Below are 25,397 nucleotides of genomic sequence, written 5' to 3' on the forward strand. Positions count from 1 at the left end.
GATGCGATCGCTGGGCGATCGCCCATTAGCACCCCCGTGTGGCCGTAGAGTAACCACGACATAAATTTTACCCGAGCCGCAAAGGCATTCCATGTAACCTGCTGAAATCGGGCGCTTTTTCCGCACGCAGATGTGTCAACATTGTCTGATGTGAAACTGTGACGAATCGTGTCACATTTCAACTGGGAGTGCCAAGAAAATTCGAACTGATTGCTACTGATCATTGCTAGCTGTTGAATTGAACCTGACCCATTTGTGCAATCCGTGGAACATCCTAATCCACATTTTTGCTATCTTCTCGCTGCGATCGCCACAAATTGACATGCATATGGTGACACGAATCGAATTCCTCTATAACGGCCATGGCGGCTTACCTTGCAGTGTTTGTGTTCCTGCTTCTTGTTTGTTCGTCATGCAGAGCTGATGACAAGCTTACACCTGCAAGGCCGCTCTCCCCCGGCGACGAGCTCATCTCCAGCGGCGGCGTCTTCGCTCTCGGCTTCTTCTCCCTGACGAACTCAACCTCGGACTTGTACGTCGGCGTATGGTACAACCAGATCCCCGTGCGCACCTACGTGTGGGTCGCCAACCGCAACACCCCGATCAAGAAGAGCTCCTCCGTGAAGCTGGTCTTGACCAACGATTCCGACCTCGTGCTGTCCGACTCCAATGGCGGCGGTGGCGGCGCCGTCTGGATGACGGCGAACAACGTCACCGCCGCCGGTGGTGGTGCTGGAGTAACGGCTGTGCTGCTCGACTCCGGCAACTTCGTCGTGCGGCTGCCGAACGGGTCTGAGGTATGGCGGAGCTTCGATCACCCGACGGACACCATCGTGCCCAACGTGAGTTTCTCGCTGAGCTACATGGCCAACAGCTTAGACCGCATTGTCGCGTGGAGGGGGCCCAACGACCCGTCCGCCGGCGACTTCACCATGGGCGGCGACTCCAGCTCGGACCTCCAGATCGTCATCTGGAACGGGACGAGGCCGTACTGGCGACGAGCGGCGTGGACCGGCGCGTCCATCTTCGGCGTGATCCAGACCAACACCAGCTTCAAGCTGTACCAGACGATCGACGGCGACATGGCCGACGGCTACTCCTTCAAGCTGACCGTCGCCGACGGCTCGCCGCCGATGCGCATGACGCTGGACTACACCGGCGAGCTCACCTTCCAGAGCTGGGACGGCAACACGTCGTCGTGGACCGTCTTCTCCCGGTTCCCCACCGGCTGTGACAAGTACGCCTCGTGCGGGCCCTTCGGCTACTGCGACGGCATCGGCGCCACGGCGACTCCGACGTGCAAGTGCCTCGACGGCTTCGTCCCCGTCGACAGCAGCCACGACGTCTCGAGAGGTTGCCGGAGGAAGGAGGAGGAGGTGGGATGCGTCGGCGGCGGCGGCGATGGCTTCTTGACCTTGCCGAGCATGAGGACGCCGGACAAGTTCTTGTACGTGAGGAACAGAAGCTTCGATCAGTGCACCGCAGAGTGCAGCCGCAACTGCTCCTGCACGGCTTATGCTTATGCAATCCTGAATAATGCCGATGCGAAGGAGGACCGGTCCAGGTGCTTGGTTTGGATGGGGGAGCTCGTCGACACGGGCAAGTTCAAAGATGGTGCCGGCGGCGAGAACCTCTACCTCCGGATTCCTGGCTCACGAGGCATGTATTTCGATAACCTTTACGGTGTTCTCTACTGGTAGTAGAAATGATTTCTCGGATATTTTCTTTATTCTGGACTGTATAATAATATGATTAATTCGCTTGATATGTAATGTGATTAATGATTTCTGCAGCTAATAACAAGATGAAAAGTACTGTGCTGAAGATTGTACTGCCGGTTGCGGCTGGTCTTCTGCTGATACTTGGAGGCATATGTCTTGTACGCAAATCAAGAGGTAGAGTGTAAAAAACATTACTTTGCTCTTTGATGAGATTTTTCACTTGTATGAAACAATAATGATCATACAGAGGTGTTCCTTTCAGGCAATCAACCAAGCAAGAAAGTTCAGAGCAAATATCCATTCCAACACATGAATGATTCAAACGAAGTTGGGAGCGAAAATGTAGAACTTTCTTCTGTTGACCTGGATTCTGTCCTCACTGCAACAAACAATTTCTCCGATTACAACTTGCTTGGAAAAGGAGGTTTTGGAAAAGTTTACAAGGTAATAATGATAAGTCTTAGCTTGATTTTTGAGTTAAAGATATATGATATGTTATAGCTTATCTCTTGTTTAATCAAAGAATGGTGCAATTTATATTTAGGGAGTTTTGGAGGGTGGCATAGAAGTTGCTGTCAAGAGGCTTAGCAAGGGTTCAGGGCAAGGTGTTGAGGAGTTCAGAAATGAAGTGGTTCTGATTGCTAAATTACAACACAGAAACTTGGTTAGGCTTCTTGGTTGCTGCATTCATGAAGACGAAAAGTTACTCATCTACGAATACTTACCAAACAGAAGCTTGGATGCCTTCCTTTTCGGTACGTCATTTCTGACTTATGATCTCTGACAATAAACTGAAGGGATATTGATGATGTCTGACAATAAATTTCATTCCACATTGATCTTGGAAGATGCTAACAGAAAAAACACGCTTGACTGGCCGACAAGGTTCAAGATAATTAAAGGAGTAGCAAGAGGTCTTCTTTATCTTCACCAGGATTCAAGATTAACAATAATCCATAGAGATCTAAAGACAAGCAACATTTTGTTGGACACAGAAATGAGTCCTAAAATATCAGATTTCGGCATGGCAAGGATCTTTGGTGGAAATGAGCAACAAGCTAATACCACCAGGGTTGTCGGCACATAGTAAGCAGTTCATACTTCATATATTAGCTAATGTTCAACGTGCAAACTATTTACCCTAATTCAAACTGCATATTGTTTCCTGAATTATTTAAACAGTGGTTACATGTCTCCTGAATATGCTTTGGATGGCTATTTTTCCGTCAAGTCTGACACCTATAGTTTTGGTGTCATACTGTTGGAAGTTGTGAGTGGCTTAAAGATCAGTTCAGCCCATCTCAAAGTGGACTGTTCAAACCTTATAGCCTATGTAAGTATAGCACAACGCTCAAATTTCTGCAAGTCAAACTAAATGTAATGAGTTGAGATATCATAACTTGATTTGTTTCTTCAGGCATGGAGCTTATGGAAAGATGGAAATGCAAGGGATTTCGTAGACTCATCCATTGTGTTGAGCTGTCCACTTCATGAAGTTCTACGATGTATACATTTAGGACTCCTTTGCATTCAAGATCGACCAAGTGCTAGGCCACTGATGTCATCCATTGTGTTCATGCTGGAGAACGAAACTGCCGTGCTTCCTGCTCCAAAGGAGCCTATATATTTCACAAGGAGGGAGTACGGGACAGACGAAGACACGAGAGATAGCATGAGATCAAGATCTCTGAACCACATGAGTATAACAGCAGAAGATGGGCGTTAAATGGTTAATTCCGCTGTACAGATCCCAATTTTTTAAAACTGTTATTCCAATTGAACAATACCATTACATTGTTTGATTTAAAAAGGTTCTACTGGATACTACATTATTCACTGGTTGGCTTGCGTTTATAAAAAACTCTCTTTAGTTTTTTTTATATAAATGTAAAACATTACTCCCTCCTTAGATCTTTATAAGGCACATTTTGATTTAAAAATGTCAAGCTTTATAAACTTTGACCAACAATTAGCGGATGGCATATCTCGTAGGATGTTTATGTAATGATGTGACTAATAAAATAAAATTCCTGATACACTATCAATTAAATTTAACAAACTGAAACGGCAATCCAATTGTGCTGAAATAAATAAAGTATTCGGAAAATTATGAGCTAAATAACAAAGCTAACTTGGGTTTATTTCCACGTTCTACCTCCACATGACCTATTAGAAAAGCGGTCCTGGTCTCCAATCATTTGCCATGATTGCTGATACACTATCTCCAATCCAACTTGCTTAAAAATTTATGCAGGTAAAAAAAAAACTATACCAAAAGATATAGGGTTCTTGATCTTGATTGTGCTATGCACCCAGAAAGCTCATAAGTACCACTGAGTAGTGGGAGAGTTATGCTTTCATAAGGGATTAGGCTATGACTACTAGTGCTTAGCTAAAGTTATATCAAACAAACGGAAAGCAAATATGAATAATTGAACAAGATCAAACAAACTTACCAGAAGATGGGTGAATGATAGGAATACCAAAACCAAAAACTTTTAGCGGAAATATAAATTACCCTCAAACTTGATGAAGTCATCGGCGTAGCCCGGTCTAACCGTCAAATCAACTCCGGTCTGACTGCAGTGCCACCGCCAATCTGACCGCCGTACGCTGCCGGTCCGACCGCCACCTCGTCGCCGGTTGAACCGTCTCCCTGCCTCTGGTGTGACCGCCCGCCGGTTAGACCGCACAATGAACTCCGGTCAAACCGTCGAGATCCAGAAAAACACCTATCGATGAAACTCTTGAAAGTATATCAACTTTATTGCATCAACACACTAACTAGAATTGAAACCTCGAAGCAAACCCTAACTTTTCACTCCTAAAAAGTCGATATATGCAATTTACCTCTACCCTCAATCCCTCATCTATTTATACCCATAACAAGGTTGTTCCTAGCCAAGAATCCAACTCATACAAGATGTCCTAATCCCCTAGGAAACCTTCCCGTACAAGAAAGAAACTTTACAAACTCCAAACCAAATTTGACTCATCTTTCCATACGCACACAACACCACGTGTATAACATATGGGAACCTTCACGTCCACGTGCATATGCATTATTCTCTAGCCTGAGCATCCCCCATGATATCCTTGACTGTCTGGGCCTCAACTCTCCCAAGCCTAGTCCCGATCCATCACCGGCTATACTCTCATGTCCTCAAGGAGTACCTGCACATGAACAACAAAGAAACTCAATATTTGAGTACAAGTTCGCACCAACTTGATTCACATCGGCACACAATAGTATCACATACAAATAGAAATCATCTAGAAGTCATATCCATGAAGCAATCTTGGGGGATAATTCTTTCTTTTCAAAAGGGGGAGAGTTTTCTTTTTCACTTTTGTGATTTTTGAGCTGTTTGTGTTTTTTTACCCCTTTTTTTGTTTTTCAAAAACACCAAATTGCATTTTGAAGATTTGCCAATGTGTTCATCAAGGGGGGATTGTGAAATCATGTGATGAACAATTGTCAAAGGTAAGTGTTTGAGAAAATACGGAGAATAGTTTTTTTCGGTTGTCGGGCTCTGTGAGGCCGGTCAGACCGGGCGGGTGCCATCGGTCAAACCAATGGTGTTGGTACGGTCTGACCGGGTTGCCCGACAGTCAGACCGGCAGACTCTAGGTAGGAGTCGGTTTTGGGTTGTTTTCATGGAATTTCTAGATTGCTTCGTGCATATCATTTCCAGATGATTTATATTCGTACGTGATACTATTGTGTGCTGATGTCAGTCAAGTTGGTGAGAACTTGTACTCGGATATGGACTTTCTTTGTTGTTCATATGCAGGAGTTGCTTGAGGTCATGGGAGTATAGCCAGTGATGGATCGGGACTAGGTTTGGTAGAAGTTGAGGTCCAAACGGTCAAGGATATCATGGGGGATGCTCAGACTAGAGAACAATGCATGTGGAGGTGAAGGTTTCCATATGGAGATTTGCTCCAGTCCAGCAAAAAGTACCTCGAGGTACCGGTACCTCACGTACCAAATCGTTTCCGATCGTTGGGTCTAGCTGGGCAGGATTGGCACTGTTAAATCCAACAATCAGAAAATATTTGGTACCATGAGGTACTGGTACCTCGAGGTACCTTTTGTTGGACCAGAGCAAATCTCTTGCATATGGCATACACGTGGTGTTGTGTGCGTATGGAAAGAGGAGTCAAATTTGGATTGGAGTCCAAGTTTGGAATGATTAGAGTTTGTAAAGTTTCTTTCTTGTATGGGAAGGTTTCCAAGGAGATTAGGACTTTTTGTATGAGTTGGATTCGTGGCTAGGGGCAGCCATGTTATGGGTATAAATAGATGAGGGGTTGAGGTTAAAAGTCGTCTTGTATGGGAAGGTTTCCAAGGAGATTAGGACTTATTGTATGAGTTGGATTCATGGCTAGGGGCAGCCATGTTATGAGTATAAATAAATGAGGGGTTGAGGTTAAAAGTCGATTGTATCATAGGATCGTAAAGGGCCTTTCTTACCCCAAAAGCTAGCCAATGAGATGAAAGGCTCCCCTACTTATATATTACTTACCATTCCATAATCAATGTGAGACTATTCAACAATCTCTCCCTTCACACATTGGTGTCCCTCAACCGTTCACCGCCCATTCACCAAATCCCCACGGTCCCTCGGGTATACAGGTCTCGCAAGCACCCACGGGCCATCAGGCCTTCACATACTTTGTCCCTCGGGCCAGAGATGTTGAACTAGCCGCTCTGATACCAAATGCAAGATCGTAAAGGGTTTTTCCCACCCCAAAAGCTACCCAATGAAGTGAGGGGCTCTTTTACTTATATATTAGGTCCCTTGCCATTCCACAACCAATATGGGACTATTCAACATATATATATCTTGCAAGTCTCTTCCTTGAACTATTGCGGTTGACCAAATTACTCCCTGATCGAAAATTAGACATTTTACAACCTCAACTATTCAAACCGGACAAATAAACCCCCTAAGTCAATCCAGAGTGATTTTTATACTACGTGGCATACGCGTGGAAGTCAAGTTTGTCACAGTTATGGATAAGGCATACATCTTATCCTATGACTTATGGAATATACGGGTGTGGTATATCTTCATGTATACTGGTTGTTTCCATATGCATTAAGGGAATTTATTAGGTTTTATGGAAAATATCCCTATGAGTCGAGAGATTAACAAAGTCGTACTCAGATGGGATAGGGTTCTTTCTATATCATACGGGATCCGATATCTCCAAGACTTACTTGGAGGCCAAGATGATTCACAGTATAAAAGGGATACCCCGGGAGGGGTTCAGGGCATCGAATCTCATCGCCAACACACCACCACCATAGTTTACGAAGCTGGAGCACGCGAAGTCAAGTCGCCGGGAGATCTCGTCAAACCAATCGACTACGATCTCGTCGGCATCGTCGAATTTGTCTACTCTTGCTGTACTCTGTGATCCTCGTATCAACCTACCAGAATACACAACTTATTCGGTCTACGAGTATCCCTCGTTGATAAAGTCAGCAATCTTTTAAAATAATCAGTGGGGGGCACCTATCAGATCTATACCTTCCCACCTCAATCTATCTCCTGTCTTACACAATCCGCACCCCTCACTATCTTCTCTCCAGGACTCCTCCCCTCATTGAAGCACGCGCTGGCAGCCCATCCGAGCTTCCTCCTCCTCAGCACAGCAAGCACGTCACAGTGCCGCCGCATTCCCTTTGCATGCGCTCGCACTGGCGGCATCTTACATGCTGCCTCCTTGTGTTGGAGGTCGGAGGCTGCCTCCTTGAGCTCAAGCTCAGTCTCCTTGCTTCGGAGGCCGAGGAGGAGATGTGCGCCGATGCCTCCTCGAGCACGAGCTCTGTAGTTGCCCTGCATCAAAGGTCGTCGAGGTCAGGGAGGACGGGAGAAGTGGCGGAGGTTACAACGAGGCACGATGGCCGCCAGCCTCGATGGAAGGGGCAACAGCAAGGTCGGGGAGGATGGAGAGAAGTGGTAGAGATTGGGGAAGAGGGTGAGAAGTCACTAGATCCACTTGGCCAGCCAACTTATTCTTTTCCCCTCTTCTTATTTCTTTGTCCTCTCTTTCCTTCTAGAGTGATAGACAACGGTGGTGGTCCGGGCTGAGAATGCAGTGGAGGCACCATTGGTGACCTTGAGGAGTGCGGTGGATGATGGAGGAAGATGATCGGCGGTGCTGTAGGCTACCACACTGGGGTGGCGGGGGGCGTAGCGACGATGCGCCTGCTTGCATCGCTCGAGTAGAACGGGCTCACCGACACCATCCCTGTCGAGTTGTTGCGGTATCACGAGGTGGGGTGGTCGAACCCGATGAGGTCGCGCCTCCCATTCCCCATGGGCAGCTCCTTTCCAGTAGCGGCAAGCGTCACTTAGGATTTGACCATCGCTGATAAGTCTAGGTCCTTCGCCACCGTTGCCTTGGCCATTTCCTGGCTTGCTCCTGCAGTGTTGAAGAGGTCAGGTTTCCTGGTTGGATGGATGGTTGCATGTGGTCATGGGGAGAGAGATGAAAAGAAGGAGAAGGATCAAGATCTTCCCTATCCTTTGGTTTTCCTTGGCTCACCGGAATGTCATGTGCTCCTCTGTGACCGTGGCAGCAAGTTTGGTCTCACCGTAAATCGTGGGGGGGGGGGGGGGGGCAATGGACCAGAGAAGAGGAGAGAAGGAAGAAGAGGCATGACATGTGGGCCAATGTTTTGTTTGATAGGATTGCCATGTGTATCGGCTCAAGTCAAAATTGCCCAAAACAGTGCTTAGGCGAGTTATTTGTATAGTTTGAATAATTCGAAGTGTAGAATGTCCGGTTTCGTAGTTTATGGGGTAATTCGTACCACTGCAATAGTTCAGGGGATAATTCATACTTTTTCCTATCTATAATTGTATTTACTCCTTCTGTTTTACCATAATTATCTCAATTTAATCTAGAAGGCGAGTGGCCACCAATTTTGAACTAGCGTTACTATATGCCATGTTAGCATTCTATTAAAAAAAGATTAATAAGACTTGCTAAATGGACCAATAGCTATGATGGTACCAACATATTACAATCATTGCCATGTTGTTCTCAATAAATTTCAGTTCATGTTGATTAATTTATGTTGCTATATCCAATATCTTCTAATTTCATTGTATCGATTTGCTTATGTTAATTTTATAGAGATTCGTGCAACAACACGTGAGGTATCATCTAGTTTAATTAAAATGTCTGCTGAATTAGAACGAATAAAGGATGAACTCCCAAAACTATTTAAGACAGAGCAAAACTACTTGAACTATGTGCCTAGCTAGCGACTACCTCCAGACAAATAAAGAAGAAAGGAAGGAGATATGTGTGATTAGATGAAACAGAGGATGAAGATTGGGAAAAAAAGTTAGGGGAAAGCGTTTGGTTAACTAGATCACCAGTATCGTTACAAACACAAAACATGTACAAAGTACTATAATTGATAACAAACGAAAGCTATAATTTCACCATCTTACTGAACAATTAAACGAAATAACTTTTGTTGAACCACAGAATTAATTCACTGGGTAACAATTCTTACAAAAAAGCTAACAAATAGTGTGCGACAGGTTCCTAATCATATAATATTTAGTGCACTGATATCAAAATCCATATTAACATAACAACAAAACCAGACGAATGAGGGAAGGGATTAGATGTGAACAAGGTAAAGAGTAGAGCAGTAACATATAGAAGAAAAAAAAACTCAGAATAAGCTCCTATGCACATGTGTACCTGATATTTAAATACACACTAACATAATAACTGGGAAAGAGATCGGAGTGAACGAGGTAAAGAGTAGAGCGGTAATAGATTGAAGATCATGTGTGTGCCGCCATAGAGGAAGAAATGTAACAGGAGGACCTACAGGTTGCTGGAGGAGCTACGGATTGCGGCTACCAACTGGGTGGTACCGCGGGTGAGAATAACCTAGGCACATTGGCGGTCAAAGGTGGAGAAAAAGGAAGAGAAGAACAACCTGGTCTCAAATCAGTAATTTTCAGTGGCTACAATTTTAGACCCATTTGGTTGGACTATTATCGTAACAACTTTCTTATTTTCTGTTAGTATATTTCGTAAACTGCTAAACGATTTGCTTTTTGAAAAAACTTTTTATATAAAAAGTTCCCTTGAAAAATAAAATAAATCTGTTTTCAAAATTTATAATAATTAGTACTTAATTACTCATTTACCAATTGATTGCCTCGTTTTACCTAGGTGGGTTTGGTACCATTCGCACGTTCAAGAAATCAACGGATGCTCGCGAATTAGAGCTACCCGCCGGCCGCCGCCCCTTGCTGTTTCGCCGCTCGGTCGACGGGCGGCGCAGCGGTTCTGCGTCTTGCGGCATTGACAACCTCCTCTTCTCCCCTCGTCGCTTCCTAGTTAATCCGTCTATAAATCGAACCAGCTTCTATCTCAGCGCATCAAATCCTAAATGCAATTTGGTTGATTTGGTTAAATCTCACTGCGCCGCCGCCGCCGCGGGAATTCCTGCGGTGAGCTTTTGCCTCTATTGTCCGCCGCTGCAGATTGGCGGTTGAATCAGGTATGCGTTTTAGTGGCTTCCTGATTTCCGTTTCCCAAGTAAGATTAAGCTCTCGCTGGGCGATTGAAACAGGAGGCACCATGCCGGCTAGGCGCGGGCGGCGGCTGGCGGCGTTGCGGCTCCACAGGGCGGCGCTGGCTTGGGAGAAGCGCGGGGAGATGTCTGGCGGCGCGGGGGTGTCTCATCCGCCGCGACCGGCAGCGGCAGGGAAGGGAGGCGCGTGGGTGGAGGATGCCAGGAGGGCAGGCGGGAGGCTGGTGGTGCGGCGACCAGGGCGGCTGCGTGCGGCGTCCGCGACGAACTGGAGGCTGGCGCCGACGAGGTGAGCAATCGAGATTTTGGCATTCGAGCACATTGCAAAATTTGAATTTCAATTACTACTCTATTTGATACAAATTCGGGTGAATGATTGAGATTGGTCGCTTGTTAGTCGCATGGAAGACCGGAAGAGAAACCGTGTCGGTGTCAATTGCACGCCCAGGAGAAAGACTAATGAATATGGACACGTTTTCTTTATTCACATGCACTAGACTTGTTCAAACAACAACTGAAGTCAACAAGTCTCAACTCTGCAGTTTCCAAGGCTTATATGATATCACCATAAGAAGTTCTCACAAGAAAAAAAAGGGACTCCATTAGAGAATTTCTCACCTGCAGTAGCGAGCTCAAGTGGCAACTGAAGTCAAGTAAGCCTGCACATTCCAAGGCTATATAATATCACAAACAGTCCTCACTAGAAAAGAAAAACAAGAACTCCATCTTAGAAGAGATATGTTTCCATCAGTTCTTGGAGCCAAATCTCCCCCTGCTGCTTCTCATCCTGCATCATTTCTTCTCTGCAGCCTCCTCATCTTTCTATCCTGCAACACAATAACACCCTCATCAGCACAGCCCAGCAACAGATCAGAGACCGATTTACAAGCTCTACTCTGCTTCAAGCAAAGCATAACCAACGACCCCACCGGTGCTTTCAGCTCATGGAACATATCGCTACACTTCTGCAGATGGAATGGGGTCACATGTGGCAGGACATCTCCAGCTCATGTTGTCTCCATAAACCTTAGCTCCATGGAGCTCACTGGGGTCCTGCCTGATTGCATCGGCAACCTCACTTCTCTGCAAAGTCTGCTGCTTGCAAGAAACAACCTTGAAGGTACCATCCCTGAATCCTTGGCAAGAAGTTCATCACTCATAGAGCTAAATCTTTCGCGTAACAACCTATCAGGAGAGATCCCAGATAGTTTGTTCAATGGCTCATCCAAACTTGTCACTGTTGATCTCCAAATGAATTCTTTTTCTGGCATAATTCCCCCTCCCCATAAGATGGCCACTCTTCGATTTCTTGGTCTTACTGGAAACTTGCTTTCTGGAAGAATACCAGTATCCCTAGCAAATATTTCATCTCTAAGTTCCATACTGCTAGGACAAAACAATTTATCAGGACCAATTCCAGAATCCTTGAGTCAAATCGCAAACCTGAATAAGCTAGATCTGAGTGGAAACAGATTATCAGGGTTTGTCCCAGTCACACTGTACAATAAGTCGTCGCTTGAATTCTTTGGTATAGGAAACAACAGTCTTATTGGAAAGATACCTCCTGACATTGGTCACACACTTCCAAATCTCAAATCGTTGGTCATGTCTCTGAATAGGTTTGATGGATCAATTCCAACTTCCCTGGCCAATGCATCAAACCTACAAATGCTTGATCTCTCTAGCAATTTGCTAAGTGGGCTTGTACCAGCATTAGGATCCTTGATAAACTTGAATAAACTTTTCCTAGGAAATAACAGGCTAGAAGCTGAAGACTGGTCATTCTTTACTGCTCTGACAAATTGTACACAACTGTTACAATTGTCGATGGAAGGGAATAACCTGAATGGTAGCCTGCCGAAATCAGTTGGCAACCTTTCAACGAATTTTGAGTGGTTTAAATTTGGGGGCAACCAAATTTCCGGAAGAATTCCAGATGAGTTAGGGAACCTCGTTAATCTAACTTTACTCGACATTAACTCGAACATGCTGTCAGGAGAAATTCCCTTGACTATTGGGAACTTGAGGAAATTGTTTATACTGAATCTATCCATGAATAAATTGTCTGGACAAATCCCATCTACAATTGGTAATCTTTCTCAACTTGGCAAGCTTTATCTCGATAATAATAATTTATCTGGTAAAATACCAGCAAGAATAGGGCAGTGCAAAATGCTAAATATGCTAAACTTATCAGTGAACAGCCTAGATGGATCCATACCAGATGAACTTGTCAGTATGTCTTCTCTTTCCTTGGGTTTGGATCTGTCCAACAACAAACTTTCAGGCTCAATACCACAAGAAGTTGGTACTCTGAGCAATCTTGCCCTCCTAAATTTTTCCAACAACCAGTTGTCAGGCCAAATTCCTTCTTCACTCGGCCAGTGTGTTGTTCTTTTGTCCCTAAACATGGAAGGCAACAATCTCATTGGGAATATACCACCGGCATTAACTTCACTGCATGCCATTCAACGAATTGATCTCTCTGAGAACAACTTATCCGGTGAAGTTCCTGTGTTCTTCGAGAACTTTATCAGCCTAGCCCACCTAAATTTATCATACAACTATTTTGAAGGGCCAATTCCCATCAGTGGTATCTTTCAAAGAACAAATTCTGTAAGCCTGGAAGGAAATAAAGGGTTATGTGCGAATATTCACATATTGAACTTGCCGATATGCCCCAGCTCACCAGCTAAAACGAAGAACAATAAACGACTGCTACTGAAAGTTATTCCCTCCATTACTATTGCTTTATTCTCAGCTCTATGCTTAATTTTCGCTCTTGTCACTCTATGGAAGAGAAGGATGATTTCGTTCTCATGGTTCAATTATGGGCATAGACAGTGCACTGATGTGCTCAGACAATTCAGTGGCATGCTCAACATGCTTTGTTCGTCCAATCCAAAGAGAAGGGAAGTGCCAACAACTCCAATCAACAATGAGACGCTGAAGAAGGTCTCATATGGTGACATTCTTAAAGCTACTAATTGGTTTTCTTCAGTCCATACAATAAGTTCAACCCATACTGGATCAGTTTATGTTGGTAGGTTTAAGTCTGACAAAAGCCTAGTTGCTATCAAAGTATTCAACTTGAATCAGCCTGGTACATATGAGAGTTACTTTATTGAGTGTGAAGTGCTAAGAAGCACCCGCCATAGGAATCTAATGAGACCTTTGACCCTATGTTCAACATTGGACAAAGAAAACCATGAATTCAAAGCGCTAATCTTCAAGTTCATGGTTAATGGTAGCCTTGAAAGATGGTTGTACTCTGAGCAGCATTATGGAATCAAAGATAGAGTGCTATGCTTAGGTCAGAGAATATGCATAGCAACTGAGGTGGCTTCTGCTCTGGATTATATCCACAACCATCTAACACCCCCTTTGGTCCATTGTGATGTGAAGCCGAGCAATATCCTCTTAGACGATGACATGACCGCGCGTCTAGGTGATTTTGGGTCAGCAAAGTTTCTATTTCCAGATCTGGTCAGTCTGGAAAGCTTAGCTGATATAGGAGGAACTATTGGGTACATTGCACCAGGTGTGTTCCTTTTCTCTCTCTTCTTAACTAGTATGTTTTTTTTTTGTTGATATAACTGTAGTAATTCAATGTAGTTATTCACTTTTACAGAGTATGGAATGGGCTGTCAAATCTCAACAGGAGGCGATGTGTATAGTTTTGGAGTGCTACTTCTGGAGATGCTTACAGGAAAGCAGCCAACCGATGATACATTTGCGGATGGAGTTAGCATTCATAACTTTATTGACTCCATGTTCCCAGATAGAGTTGCAGAGATTCTAGATCCCTATATGATGCACGAGGAGCACCAAGTGTATCCAGCAGAATGGTTTGAGGCCTGTATTAAGCCGTTAGTTGCACTTGGCCTGTCATGTTCCGTGGTATCTCCGAAAGACAGACCTGGAATGCAAGATGTCTGTGCAAAACTTTGTGCTGTCAAAGAAACTTTTCTGCAGTTCGGTGATTTCAGTTTATGATAAAATTTTTGTAATTGCAGTCTGACATGAAACATTTAACCAGGCAGCATATGTGACCTTATTAGTTAAATTCATATATATCATTTTCTGGGAGGAACAGTAAGGCTGTTCATGAGGCAAAGTTCACTAAATTATTATTTATTTTCTTTTGGCATGAATTTGAGGTTGGAATACATTCAGTTAGCTGTGATCATTATCAAGTTCTATTAGAATTGGCAGATGCTGTGGCTTCCATGAGAATGTGAATATGTGATGAATCTGGGTCATTGGTAAGAAGCTGAATAGTCAGGTTCCAGAGGAAGACCCAGAATGTAGTAGGGCATCAACATTGAGCTGGGTTTCAGCTCACCGGCTCCTGCAGAATCTGCATGTCATATGGGATGATTTCGTGTAGTCAATTACTTCCTCTCTATTTCATCTTATAAAACATTTTGTTTTTTTCTAAGTCAAACATTTTTAAATTTGACTAAGTTTATGGAGAAGTATAGTAACATTTTCAATAACAAAACAAGCATAGTATCAAAGATATATTTAATGAAACTAATTTGGTTTGTTAATATTGCTATATTTCTTAGACATAGTTAAGCTTAAGTAAGTTTGTTTAAAAACATATCAAAACGTCTTATACTATGAAGGGACTATTTATTTCAAGTGAAGATCTTGGTCGATGGAAAATAGTAGGTGGATTGTTAACTAGAAAATGCTTACTGTGGTCATGTAAACTGAATTGCTAACTATTCTTGATGATATAACCATACTCGGTAACGAAATAATATTTTCTGAACTGAATTGTAGTACGTATGGGAATATATTGTTTGTTTCATGACGGTGCGTTTAGCTTTTGTTAGTTACTTCACTTTTTAACTTGGCAAGAACAATCATTGCAAATGAGTTGATCGAACTGGTCAGCTAGAGATCCATTTCTTTGACGAGTCTAAGCTGCACGTTGTCTTTTCTCGCATACATCTGAATATATTGCACATGATTATTATTTCTAGATGTTAATTGGTTCTAGCTTGCATGCACTGAACTAATCTGATATGCACGAGATGTTATTCGAGGAGCACAAGGAGTACAAGTTCAACGGGCTGCCATAGCGGCATGGTTGTTCCTGAGTGTGCCGACAAGCAGCACGCTGGTGTTGGGAGGAGTTTTGAGCGGATGAATGAGATCGCACTGGAGAGGTCCCGCTGGACTTCGCTGTGAGCTGGGAGCAAAGGAATGCCGCTAGGGACAAGATGGGTTCGCATCGTCTGCCTTTACGGCAAAAGGCAAAAATTGCCCTTTTTGCAGCCAGGCCATTCGTCTCTTAACCAACAGCTTGATTATTTGGTCCGACGCTGACACTCCCACTTTATAAGCTATGTTATGTACTTAATACTAGCCAATTAATTCAGAATTACTAGTTGTTTGCTCTCTAGCTAGGAAAGCCAACAAAATGATCTCCGCAATAAAACAAGGAAAAATAGAGCTCGCACCATTGGTAAATTTGTGCCAAACAGAAAGAATATAGAACCACATCTAATATATTTACTTGTCTCTCGTTCCATAATTCTTAACCTTTTGAATAAAATTAGAGTCAAACAATTAATATTTTGACTATCAATAATATTTGAAACATTTGGTTTGAAGAAATTAGAACACAATGTATAAATTAGTCTCACTAAATAATTTAATAAACTTAAATATTTTCTTTATTAATTTAATAAACTTATAATATATATATATATACACACACACATATATGTGTGTGTGTGTGTTATATAATATAAATAGTGGCGTAGTTAGAAAAAAATTTGAGCCCTGGAATACTTCACCGTAACTATCATTTGCTATAGAATAGAAATTTCATTATCAGTTTATTCAAAAGTATTTAAATTTAATGGAGTTTTCACCGACGAGTTTGGGCTCCACCCTTGAATATTAAAACATACTACCTGTGTGACACAAAATATAAGAACTTATGATCAGATGAGATATTTTCTAGTGGTGAAACATGTTTATTGGAGACCATACAAGTGTCTAAAATAATGAATAAAAAAACTGACATAGTGATATGTAGAAAGAAAATGTTTAATTGTACCAGAATTTCTCTTTTGTTTATTGTGAATACAGGACAAAATGACTAAGTTGATTATATCCATTAGTAGGTTGTTAAAGTGATTTATTAGCACATCAAATTCTAATAATTAGTTGGCTGTTAATTAGTCTATGAGGTGGGCCTAAACATGCAACGGTTAATTGAGTGATGAACGCTTTGGATGTTATGAACGGCAAAGTTTGCTGTTTGCCTCAAAGGCAGACCATGCGAACCCGGAGAGGATGCACATCTAATTTTGCGGATTGTATGGTGCCATTCTGGTATGTTCGGAACCCCTTTCCCAACTCACCCCTCTCTTTTTCCGCTCGCAGGCTTTTCAAATTACTAAATGGTGTGTTTTTTACAAAAAGTTTCTATACGAAAGTTGCTTAAAAAATCATATTGATATATTTTTAAAATAAAATAGCTAATACTTAATTAATCACGTGGTAATGGGCCGCTCCGTTTTCCATGCGAAGAGTTTAGTTCCAAACTCCCCAGCAGAGAACACAGCGGGGTTGACGGAGTCATGGAGGGGTAAATGCTAAGATGCGGCCACGTTGGACTGCCACGTCGGCGGTCAATCCCAATCAAACGAGCTTTGGGTTTGGATAGTACATTAAAACAACATTGTGGATCTAAATGTCGGGTTTACAAGATCAAGGACTAAGTTGTAAAATCAAAGTGTGTGCTTTGATTATTTATTTCACGATGCATAATTGGCATTTGAGATAATTGGTTTTGATATTTGGCAAAGTGATTTTGGAGATACGTGGTTTTCAGATGGTAAACAGGATTGGTTTTGTCAATTTTGGATCGACTAGATTGGGTTGTGGTCATTGGTCAGAATGAAGTATAGTGAGCGGTCAGACCGGCCAGCTCAACACTTTGATCGGGCGATTCTGTGTCGGTTTTGGGTTGTTTATTTGGATATTATGATTTCTAGAGGGATACTATGCATATGTAATACTGTTTGTGTGTTAACGTTGAGTCAAGTTGGAGAGAACTTGTGCTCGGATATGGTTTCTTGGTTGATTCATGTGTAGGTGTGTTTTGATGTCTCGGGAGAGCGTTGCCGGTGATAGATCGGGAGTCAACTTGGGAGAAGAATGAAGTTTGGGCGATCAGGATATCATGCGGTATACTTAGGCTAAAAATCGATGCACGTGGTTGATGAAGATTTCATATGGCATACGATGAAGATATTGCGTATAGGACGCGGAGTCGAATTTTGAAGGAGTCCAAATTTGCTTTGATTGAAGTTTGTAAAGTTTTTTTTCTTGTACGGGAAGGTTTCTAGGGGGTTAGAACTTCTTGTACTAGTTGGGTTCATGGTTGTAGGCTGTCTACCTCGGGTATAAATAGAGAGCCGTGGAGGAATAAGTATAAGTGAAGCACCTACTGACTGTGTTTTCAATTTCGATTTTGGCTGAAATTTCGGAATGTCGGCGGCATTGAAATTTCTAAAATTTTGCATATTTTCATACTTTTTCCACCAAAATCATTTAAAAATTTAATAAAATTTGAAGTGGCGCTAATCCGCGCGCTGCGCGCGGAATATTAGTTCAACTACCGCATAACGTTCCCTCCTTCCGGTTTTTCCATTTTTTACCACCCCACTTTTCCTCTGCATCCCACCTTTGCTCTATTCGTTTTTTTCCTTTTTTACCACCCCACCTTCCGTGTTTGTTTTTTTTCTCTTTTCCATCTCATCCGTGCTTCATCAAAGGGCCTAGTAAAATATTAATCATCCAGATTTTTCCTTTTTTCTTCTTCTCTCCAGTTTTTCTGTTTTTGTGTTTTAGTAAAATATTTATCATCTATTTTTTCTTTTCGAGTTTTCTGTTTCTCTAGTGTCTCCTCATGTTTCAAAAGTAGCAAATTTACTCTGTGGAGTTTTCCATTTACTCCTAGTGTCCCACATCTGCTAATTCAAAAGTAACGAATTTACTCCCATGAATACCCCCACATCTATTGCATCATTTCTAGATGGCTGTAAAATAATTACTATCAGTTTACAACGCTAGTTATTCCTTTACCAGTGTTATAAACATTGTTGAAACTTCGTTGTCTGCGAGTAAAATAATTACCACCTTCTTCTCGATATTGCCCATGATCTCGTAGCTATCGTGTAGTAATATGTTTACTGATGTGTTCAATACGCACTATAAGAATAAAAACTGATACTAAGAGTATTGTTGATCTGTATCACAAAATGGTCGCACGAATGAAAAAATTACAGGCTCAATCACACATGAGTGATAAAATTACTCACAGGTAAATCAAACTAGAAAATAAATAAAATGATTCGGCTAAAAATCCATCATGAAGCTGGGATCTTGGAGGCTTTTCTAGATCTTGCTATAAGGATGGAGAGTCTTGTGTACTGGTAGTGGGGAGGGCAACCAGGTGGCAAGTGGTAGTCGGCGATGGAATTATGAAAGGATGTAGCAGTGTGGTATAGAGATGAGCTCGATGTCACGCAGTAGCAACCATCCATCATCTAGCAAGCACGAAAAAATGCTCCCTATCCTATTCAGCTAGCCACATGGAGCACGATGTGTAAATGTAGGACCTGTGCAATCCATTAATTCAGATAAGGTAATATTAGAGATTGTATGTTAATTTGATTTGCAAAAAAAAATTTGGGCTTCAGACAAGATGAAGGGGAGTTATTTCCTTACTTGCTTGTTCTGTCAATGTCGCCGGTGTGGAGCAGCCGCCGATTGTTGCTCTTGGTCCAAATGAACACCTCCTTACTGGTTAAGGTGCTGCCCGACATCTGGCAATGAGGCCCGAAGTAACGTCTTTGCCTCAATCACCACTGGCCACCACTCGCTGGCCACCGCCGTCAACCACCATGGTGCAGTCATCCTCCTCCATGGTGCGTTACTGATCTATGGGCTGGGATAGTGGATGATTTCGATTCGAAAAAAAGGGAAAAAATGAAGTGGCAGCGAGAGTGGTTGGTTAGGTACGAGGAAAATAGAATATATACCGGAAGCAGCAAAGTTGTTTTTATTGAAGTAAATCGTTTACTCCGATAATGGAGGGACGAGATGACATGACGTGGGGTGGGATCAAAAGTAGGGGAATTATTTTTATCGATGTAAATCATTTATTCTGATAACGGTAGGAGCGGGATGACAAGATGTGGGGTGAGACATGTTTGACGCTCGGAATTGCGCTCCTACTATATTTGAATAAACTTTGACAAAATAGGAAAAACCGAAATTGTAAACCACACCTATGAGTTGAGTATGGAATTTTAGGTTTACGGAAGAGGTATGGCTGTTGGTGGAGGTGAAGAGTTTTGGTTACCAACTGGGTGGCTCACTAACAAGTATGGCGGTGGCCTCGGCTCATCAATGGCCGAGGTGGAGAAGGACGAGGAAATAAATACTCTCCAATCAGTCCTATTAGAGTAGGTACAATAGCAGGCTATAAGCTGGCTGCAAACATATTTTAAGAAGTTAAACAGAGAAAGAGAAAAGCAGCGGGATACAAATTTATAGCCAGCTGTAGCACGGACTACAAGACACAGTGTGAGTATGACATGTGGGCCCAGATATTAATAGTGTAGTATGTAACTATTGTATGAATGAGCTATTAGATTGGCTATAGACGAATTGGAGCTAGTAGTTGGCTATACTATTAAACTTGCTCTTAGGGCAAGTAAGTGGATTGAATGATGATGTGGAAAAAAAGTGAGGAAAGAGAAGGTGAGCATCTGTCATATAAGAGGCAGCCTCCACACAAATCTCAAGAAAAAAGAGATGAAAGAAGGAGATGATTGGACAAATAAATAAAATAAAATCATTTGGGTTAGTATGGTAAAGATAGTATAGATATGGTGTATTGTATATATCACATCTTATCTTATATGGATAAAATTAGATGTGGCAACTACCCTGGTATGAAACTTGCCCTAGGGGCTTCCTTTAATCCTAATACGAGGGGAATAATTCCACTCCACAGTGAAATAAATCCCATCCAAAACTAGTCACAGGTCGCCGCCGCTCCTTGCCCTTCCACCGCTCGGACGGCGGCCAGCGCAGCGCCGGCGTCGGCAACCTCCTCTTATCCCCATCCAGAAATCGAACCAGTTTCTATATCAGCGCATCAAACCATAACTGCAGTTTACTTGGTTTGGTTATAGCTCACTGCGGCGCCACCGCCGCTTCCTGCGGTGAGCACTGCCATCAACCGCTGCAAATTACCAAATTGGTGTTTGAATCAGGTATGCGTTTATTCTTTCGGATTGTTTTCCTTTTTTCCAAACAAGATTAATCACTATGCTGAAGTGTTGGTGAGCAAGGTGTCTTTAGATTCTGATATCACCGGATTCCAATTTGATATTGTCAAGTGTGTCAAGCATGCTATTGGAACAGAAGATGGGAAATCGTTAATTACTTCGAGTTGTTTGAGTTTATGTTCAGCTAAACTTTAGACCTCCATCAGCAGTGAGCACTGCCAATTCAGTTGGTTCAGTGTGTATCGCTGTATCATCTGTCCATATTGCCCAGTTTGTTGTGTGCCCACTGCCCTGCACACAGCAATTACGTCAGAAATCATGGCAAGTCTGGGCATTTCTTTTTGTGGTACAGGCCAAATTTGCACGTCCTGTTCTAGAGAATTTTGTCCACTTATCTCTGGTACACGCCTGCAGAATTTTGCTGACGCTTGCAGTCATTCTCGTTGCTTAGGTGTCTTTCTTCATTGTCCTTTTCTTGTAAATTTCTCTTCCCTCTCCTGCACGTTCAAAATGAGACAATAAGTGCTACTACCTTACATTAATCAAGTCAAGTCAAGCTTTCATGTAGTCCACAACCAAAGCACACCTAGCTCTTGCAGTTCTTTGTTCTTCAGCACCCTGACTGCCTAGAGCCCTAGACACAATGATTCGGATGTTGTCCATGCTGTGTAGTTTACTCATCTTTACCTTCTTCAGCACCGCAATACTTGCAGCAGCACAATCAAACAAGTCCGAGAGTGATCGGAAAGCCCTCCTTTGCTTCAAGTCCGGCATCTTGTTGGACCTGGATGGTGTCCTAAGTTCATGGATGGACGACTCACTCAATTTCTGCAGTTGGAGAGGGGTCACTTGCAGCTCATCATATCCATCCCGTGTGGTACATCTAGAACTCAGTTCTTCACATCTCACTGGGAGGATATCTGGTTGCATAGGCAACCTGACTTCTCTATCTCAGATAAATCTTACGGATAATCATCTGTCTGGGGCCATCCCTGATGAACTGGGCAAACTTCCTGTCCTCCGCACTCTGTTGCTTGCTGCAAACAACCTTGAAGGTGACATCCCTGATTCACTTGGTACTAGTTTGTCTCTCAGCTATGTCAATCTTGCAAACAATACTCTTACTGGTGTTATCCCTGATTCTTTAGCAAGTAGCCCCTCTCTCAACATGCTGATCCTGTCACGTAACAACCTGTCTGGACAAATTCCAGCCAAACTTTTTTCTAACTCATCCAAACTTACCAAGATTGATCTCCAGATGAATTCTTTGTCTGGACCTATACCAGCTTTTGAGAATGTAACAACCCTCAACGTTCTTTGCCTGACAGATAACTCACTTTCTGGAAACATACCCCCTTCCATAGGAAACGTTTCTTCCCTTGCATCTATATTACTAAGTCAGAATAAATTAGCTGGATTAATTCCGATGACTTTGAGTCACATCCCAGAACTTATTGAATTGGATCTTAGTTACAATAGCTTGGTTGGTTTTGTCCCATTATCTCTTTACAACATGTCATCACTCACATACTTTAGCCTGGGTAACAATCGCCTTGTTGGGCAGATACCATCTGACATTGGTAACTCTTTACCAAAGCTCCAGATTCTGAAATTCCAAAACAGCAAGTTTGAGGGTCAAATCCCTACATCATTATCCAATGCAACGAATCTCATACAGCTTGATCTCTCAAACAACTTGATGCATGGCTCTATCCCATCTCTTGGATTGTTGGCCAATTTGAATCAAGTTCGTTTAGGAAAGAATTCTCTAGAAGCAGATCATTGGGCGTTTCTTGCATCTATGGAAAATTGTACGGAGCTGATTGAATTGTCCTTGCAATGGAATCTGCTAGATGGAATTTTACCCAGCTCTGTCGGTAATATTTCTACGAACCTGCAAGCTTTAGTTCTTCGTGGGAACCAAATTTCTGGGAGAATACCTTCGACGATTGGAAAATTGCACAACTTGTATATTCTGGACCTATCCATAAACAAATTATCAGGTCAAATCCCATCCACAATCGGCAACATTTCTCACCTGGGACATTTTTTTCTTGATGATAACAACTTGAGTGGAAATATACCTATTAGTATATGGCAGTGCACCGAACTTCTTGAATTCAATTTTTCTATCAATGATCTTAGTGGACTGATACCTTCTGACTTAAGTAGCTCTCCATTCTACTCTAGAGGCTCTACCCTCTTGGTTGTGGACTTTTCACACAATAATCTTACAGGACAAATTCCTGAAAGTTTTGGGTCAAATAATATGCAACAAGTTAATCTTTCTCGAAATGAATTATCTGGTCCTCTGCCTGAATTCTTTCGGCGCATGACCATGTTGGAGCTACTTGATCTGTCTTACAACAATTTCGAAGGGCCAATTCCAACTGATTGCTTTTTCCAAAACACGAGTGCCGTATTTTTGGAAGGAAATAAGAAGCTCTATTCAAAGTCGTCAACAGTATCATTTCCAATTTGTGGTAGCACATCTGACAGTACAAAAAGCAACAATGGGGCATCATTGACCAAGAAGATCCATTTGCCTTTGCGGGTAATTGTGTTGCTAATTTTAGTACCACTACTTACTATTCTTCTGTTTTTGGTTTCATGGGTTCTTGTCACTCTTTGGAAGAGAAGGGTGTTTTCATTTTCACAGTGTAGTGATCTGTTCAAAAGGTACAATTATGTGCTCAACTGGTGCAGTGGCATGCCCAGTATGCTTGGTTTGCCCCAGCCAAAGAGAAGAAGAGTGCCTATACCTCCAAGCAACAATGGGACACTCAAGAAGGTCTCATACAGTGACATCATTAAAGCTACCAATTGGTTTTCTTCAAACCATAAAATTAGTTCAACCCAAACTGGATCAATTTATGTTGGTAGGTTTAAGTCTGAGAAACGCCTAGTTGCCATTAAAGTATTCAACTTGAATCAACCTGGTGCATATGAGAGTTATTTTATTGAGTGTGAGGTGCTACGAAGCACTCGCCATAGAAACATAATGCGGCCACTGACCCTATGCTCAACATTGGACCACGAAAACCATGAGTTCAAGGCACTAATCTTCAAGTTCATGGTTAATGGTAGCCTTGAAAGATGGTTGCACTCTGAGCAGCACAATGGAATCCCAGATAGAGTACTATGCTTAGGCCAGAGGATATCCATTGCAACTGATGTGGCCACTGCTCTTGATTACATCCACAACCATGTAATGCCTCCTTTGGTCCATTGTGATTTGAAGCCGAGCAATATCCTCTTGGATGTTGACATAACCGCGCTTCTTGGTGACTTTGGATCAGCAAAGTTTCTATTTCCTGATCTGGTCAGTCCAGAAAGCTTGGCTGATATAGGAGGAACAATTGGATACATTGCACCAGGTGTGTTCCTATTTTTATCTCTCTTCTTAACTATGTTTTTTTGTTGATATAACTGCAGTAATTCAACGTAGCAATTAATTTGTACAGAGTATGGAATGGGCAGTCAAATCTCAACGGGAGGCGATGTGTATAGTTTTGGAGTGCTACTTCTGGAAATGCTTACAGGAAAGCAGCCAACTGATGATACATTTGCGGATGGAGTTAGCATTCACAACTTTGTTGACTCCATGTTCCCAGATAGAGTTGCAGAGATTCTAGATCCCTATATGACGCACGAGGAGCACCAAGTGTATACAGCAGAATGGTTGGAGGCCTGTATTAAGCCGTTAGTTGCACTTGGCCTGTCATGTTCCATGGTATCTCCGAAAGACAGACCTGGAATGCAAGATGTCTGTGCGAAACTTTGTGCAGTCAAAGAAACTTTTCTGCAGTTTGGCGATTTCAGTTTGTGATAGAAGTTCTGTAATTGCAGGCATACATGAAACTTTTAACCAGGCAGCATGTGAGCTTATTCGTTTAAATTCATATATATAATTTTCAGGGAGGAACAGTAAGGATTTTCTTGAGGCAAAGTTCACTAAATTCTTATATATTTTCTTTGCCATGAACTAGAGGATGAATGCATTCAGTTACCTGTAATCAGTACCAAGTTCAGTTACAGTTGGAAGATGCTGTGGTTTCCATTAGAATGTGCTAAATTTGGGTCATTGGCTAGAAGCTGAAAAGTCAGGTTTTAGAGGAAAACCCAAAATGTATTAGGGGGTCAATATTGTTCTGGGTTTCAGCTCGCCGGCTCCTGCAGAATCTTCATGTCATATGGATTTTGTGTCGTCACTAATTTTAATTGACGATTTTGGTCGATGAAAACAAAGGTTGATCTTAACTAGAAAATGCTCTGATCAGTGATCCAATTTATTTTAACAACAACAGACTGACAGAGCCAACTGTCGTTGTAACGTCTGTTTATTCTTGATAATATAATCATACTCAGTAACAAACAATCTTTCCTAACTGAACTGTAGCATGTATGGAATTATATTGTTTATTGCATGACGGTGTGATTATCTTTTCTAAATTCTTCACTTCGCATGATCAACCATTGGAAATGAGTTGAACTGGTCAGCTGGAGATCCAGTTCTTTGACGAGTCTAAGCTGCAGAAGTTCTCGCATTTTAGAAAATGCGAGAACTTCTCGCATTTTTTTCTCACAAGTTCTCCAGGACAGTCCAAACCTGGGTGCTGAGACATTAGAGTATGTGTTTTGTTACATTCAAACTTTCAATTTTTCCGTCACATCAAATGTTTGATCACACGCATGGAGCATTAAATTTGGACGAAAAAAACCAAATACGCAGTTTGCATGTAAATTACGAGACGAATCTTT

At 42.4% G+C, this 25,397-nt stretch overlaps 3 protein-coding genes across 5 annotated transcripts; all 3 read left to right on the forward strand.

Moving 5' to 3' along the window:
• Positions 1–223: 223 nt before the first annotated feature.
• On the forward strand, positions 224–3,645 carry LOC127770041 (G-type lectin S-receptor-like serine/threonine-protein kinase At1g11330). Its single transcript, XM_052295706.1, has 7 exons — positions 224–1,659; positions 1,794–1,895; positions 1,984–2,165; positions 2,266–2,476; positions 2,570–2,807; positions 2,904–3,054; positions 3,139–3,645. The coding sequence occupies exons 1-7, from the start codon at positions 363–365 to the stop codon at positions 3,445–3,447; spliced, it is 2,490 nt and encodes an 829-aa protein (XP_052151666.1). The 5' UTR covers positions 224–362; the 3' UTR covers positions 3,448–3,645.
• Positions 3,646–9,973: 6,328 nt separating this feature from the next.
• LOC127771289 (probable LRR receptor-like serine/threonine-protein kinase At3g47570) lies at positions 9,974–14,540 on the forward strand. Of its 2 annotated transcripts, XM_052297166.1 has the most exons (4): positions 9,974–10,272; positions 10,345–10,594; positions 10,703–13,846; positions 13,937–14,540. In XM_052297166.1, the coding sequence occupies exons 3-4, from the start codon at positions 11,044–11,046 to the stop codon at positions 14,299–14,301; spliced, it is 3,168 nt and encodes a 1,055-aa protein (XP_052153126.1). In that variant the 5' UTR covers positions 9,974–10,272; positions 10,345–10,594; positions 10,703–11,043; the 3' UTR covers positions 14,302–14,540. The 2 variants fall into 2 exon arrangements, with proteins under 2 accessions (XP_052153126.1, XP_052153128.1); XM_052297168.1 differs by lacking the exons at positions 9,974–10,272; positions 10,345–10,594 and having other exon boundaries at positions 10,603–13,846.
• A 5,807-nt stretch (positions 14,541–20,347) lies between these two features.
• LOC127771290 (probable LRR receptor-like serine/threonine-protein kinase At3g47570) lies at positions 20,348–24,952 on the forward strand. 2 transcript variants are annotated; one of them, XM_052297169.1, is made up of 2 exons: positions 20,348–24,013; positions 24,101–24,952. In XM_052297169.1, exons 1-2 carry the CDS (start codon positions 21,280–21,282, stop codon positions 24,463–24,465), a joined length of 3,099 nt encoding a protein of 1,032 aa, XP_052153129.1. In that variant the 5' UTR covers positions 20,348–21,279; the 3' UTR covers positions 24,466–24,952. The 2 variants fall into 2 exon arrangements, with proteins under 2 accessions (XP_052153129.1, XP_052153130.1); XM_052297170.1 differs by lacking the exon at positions 24,101–24,952 and having other exon boundaries at positions 20,348–21,874; positions 22,107–22,246.
• Positions 24,953–25,397: the final 445 nt, after the last annotated feature.

The sequence above is a fragment of the Oryza glaberrima genome, chromosome 4 (genome assembly GCF_000147395.1).
Source record: "Oryza glaberrima chromosome 4, OglaRS2, whole genome shotgun sequence".
In the NCBI taxonomy this organism is placed as follows: domain Eukaryota; kingdom Viridiplantae; phylum Streptophyta; class Magnoliopsida; order Poales; family Poaceae; genus Oryza; species Oryza glaberrima.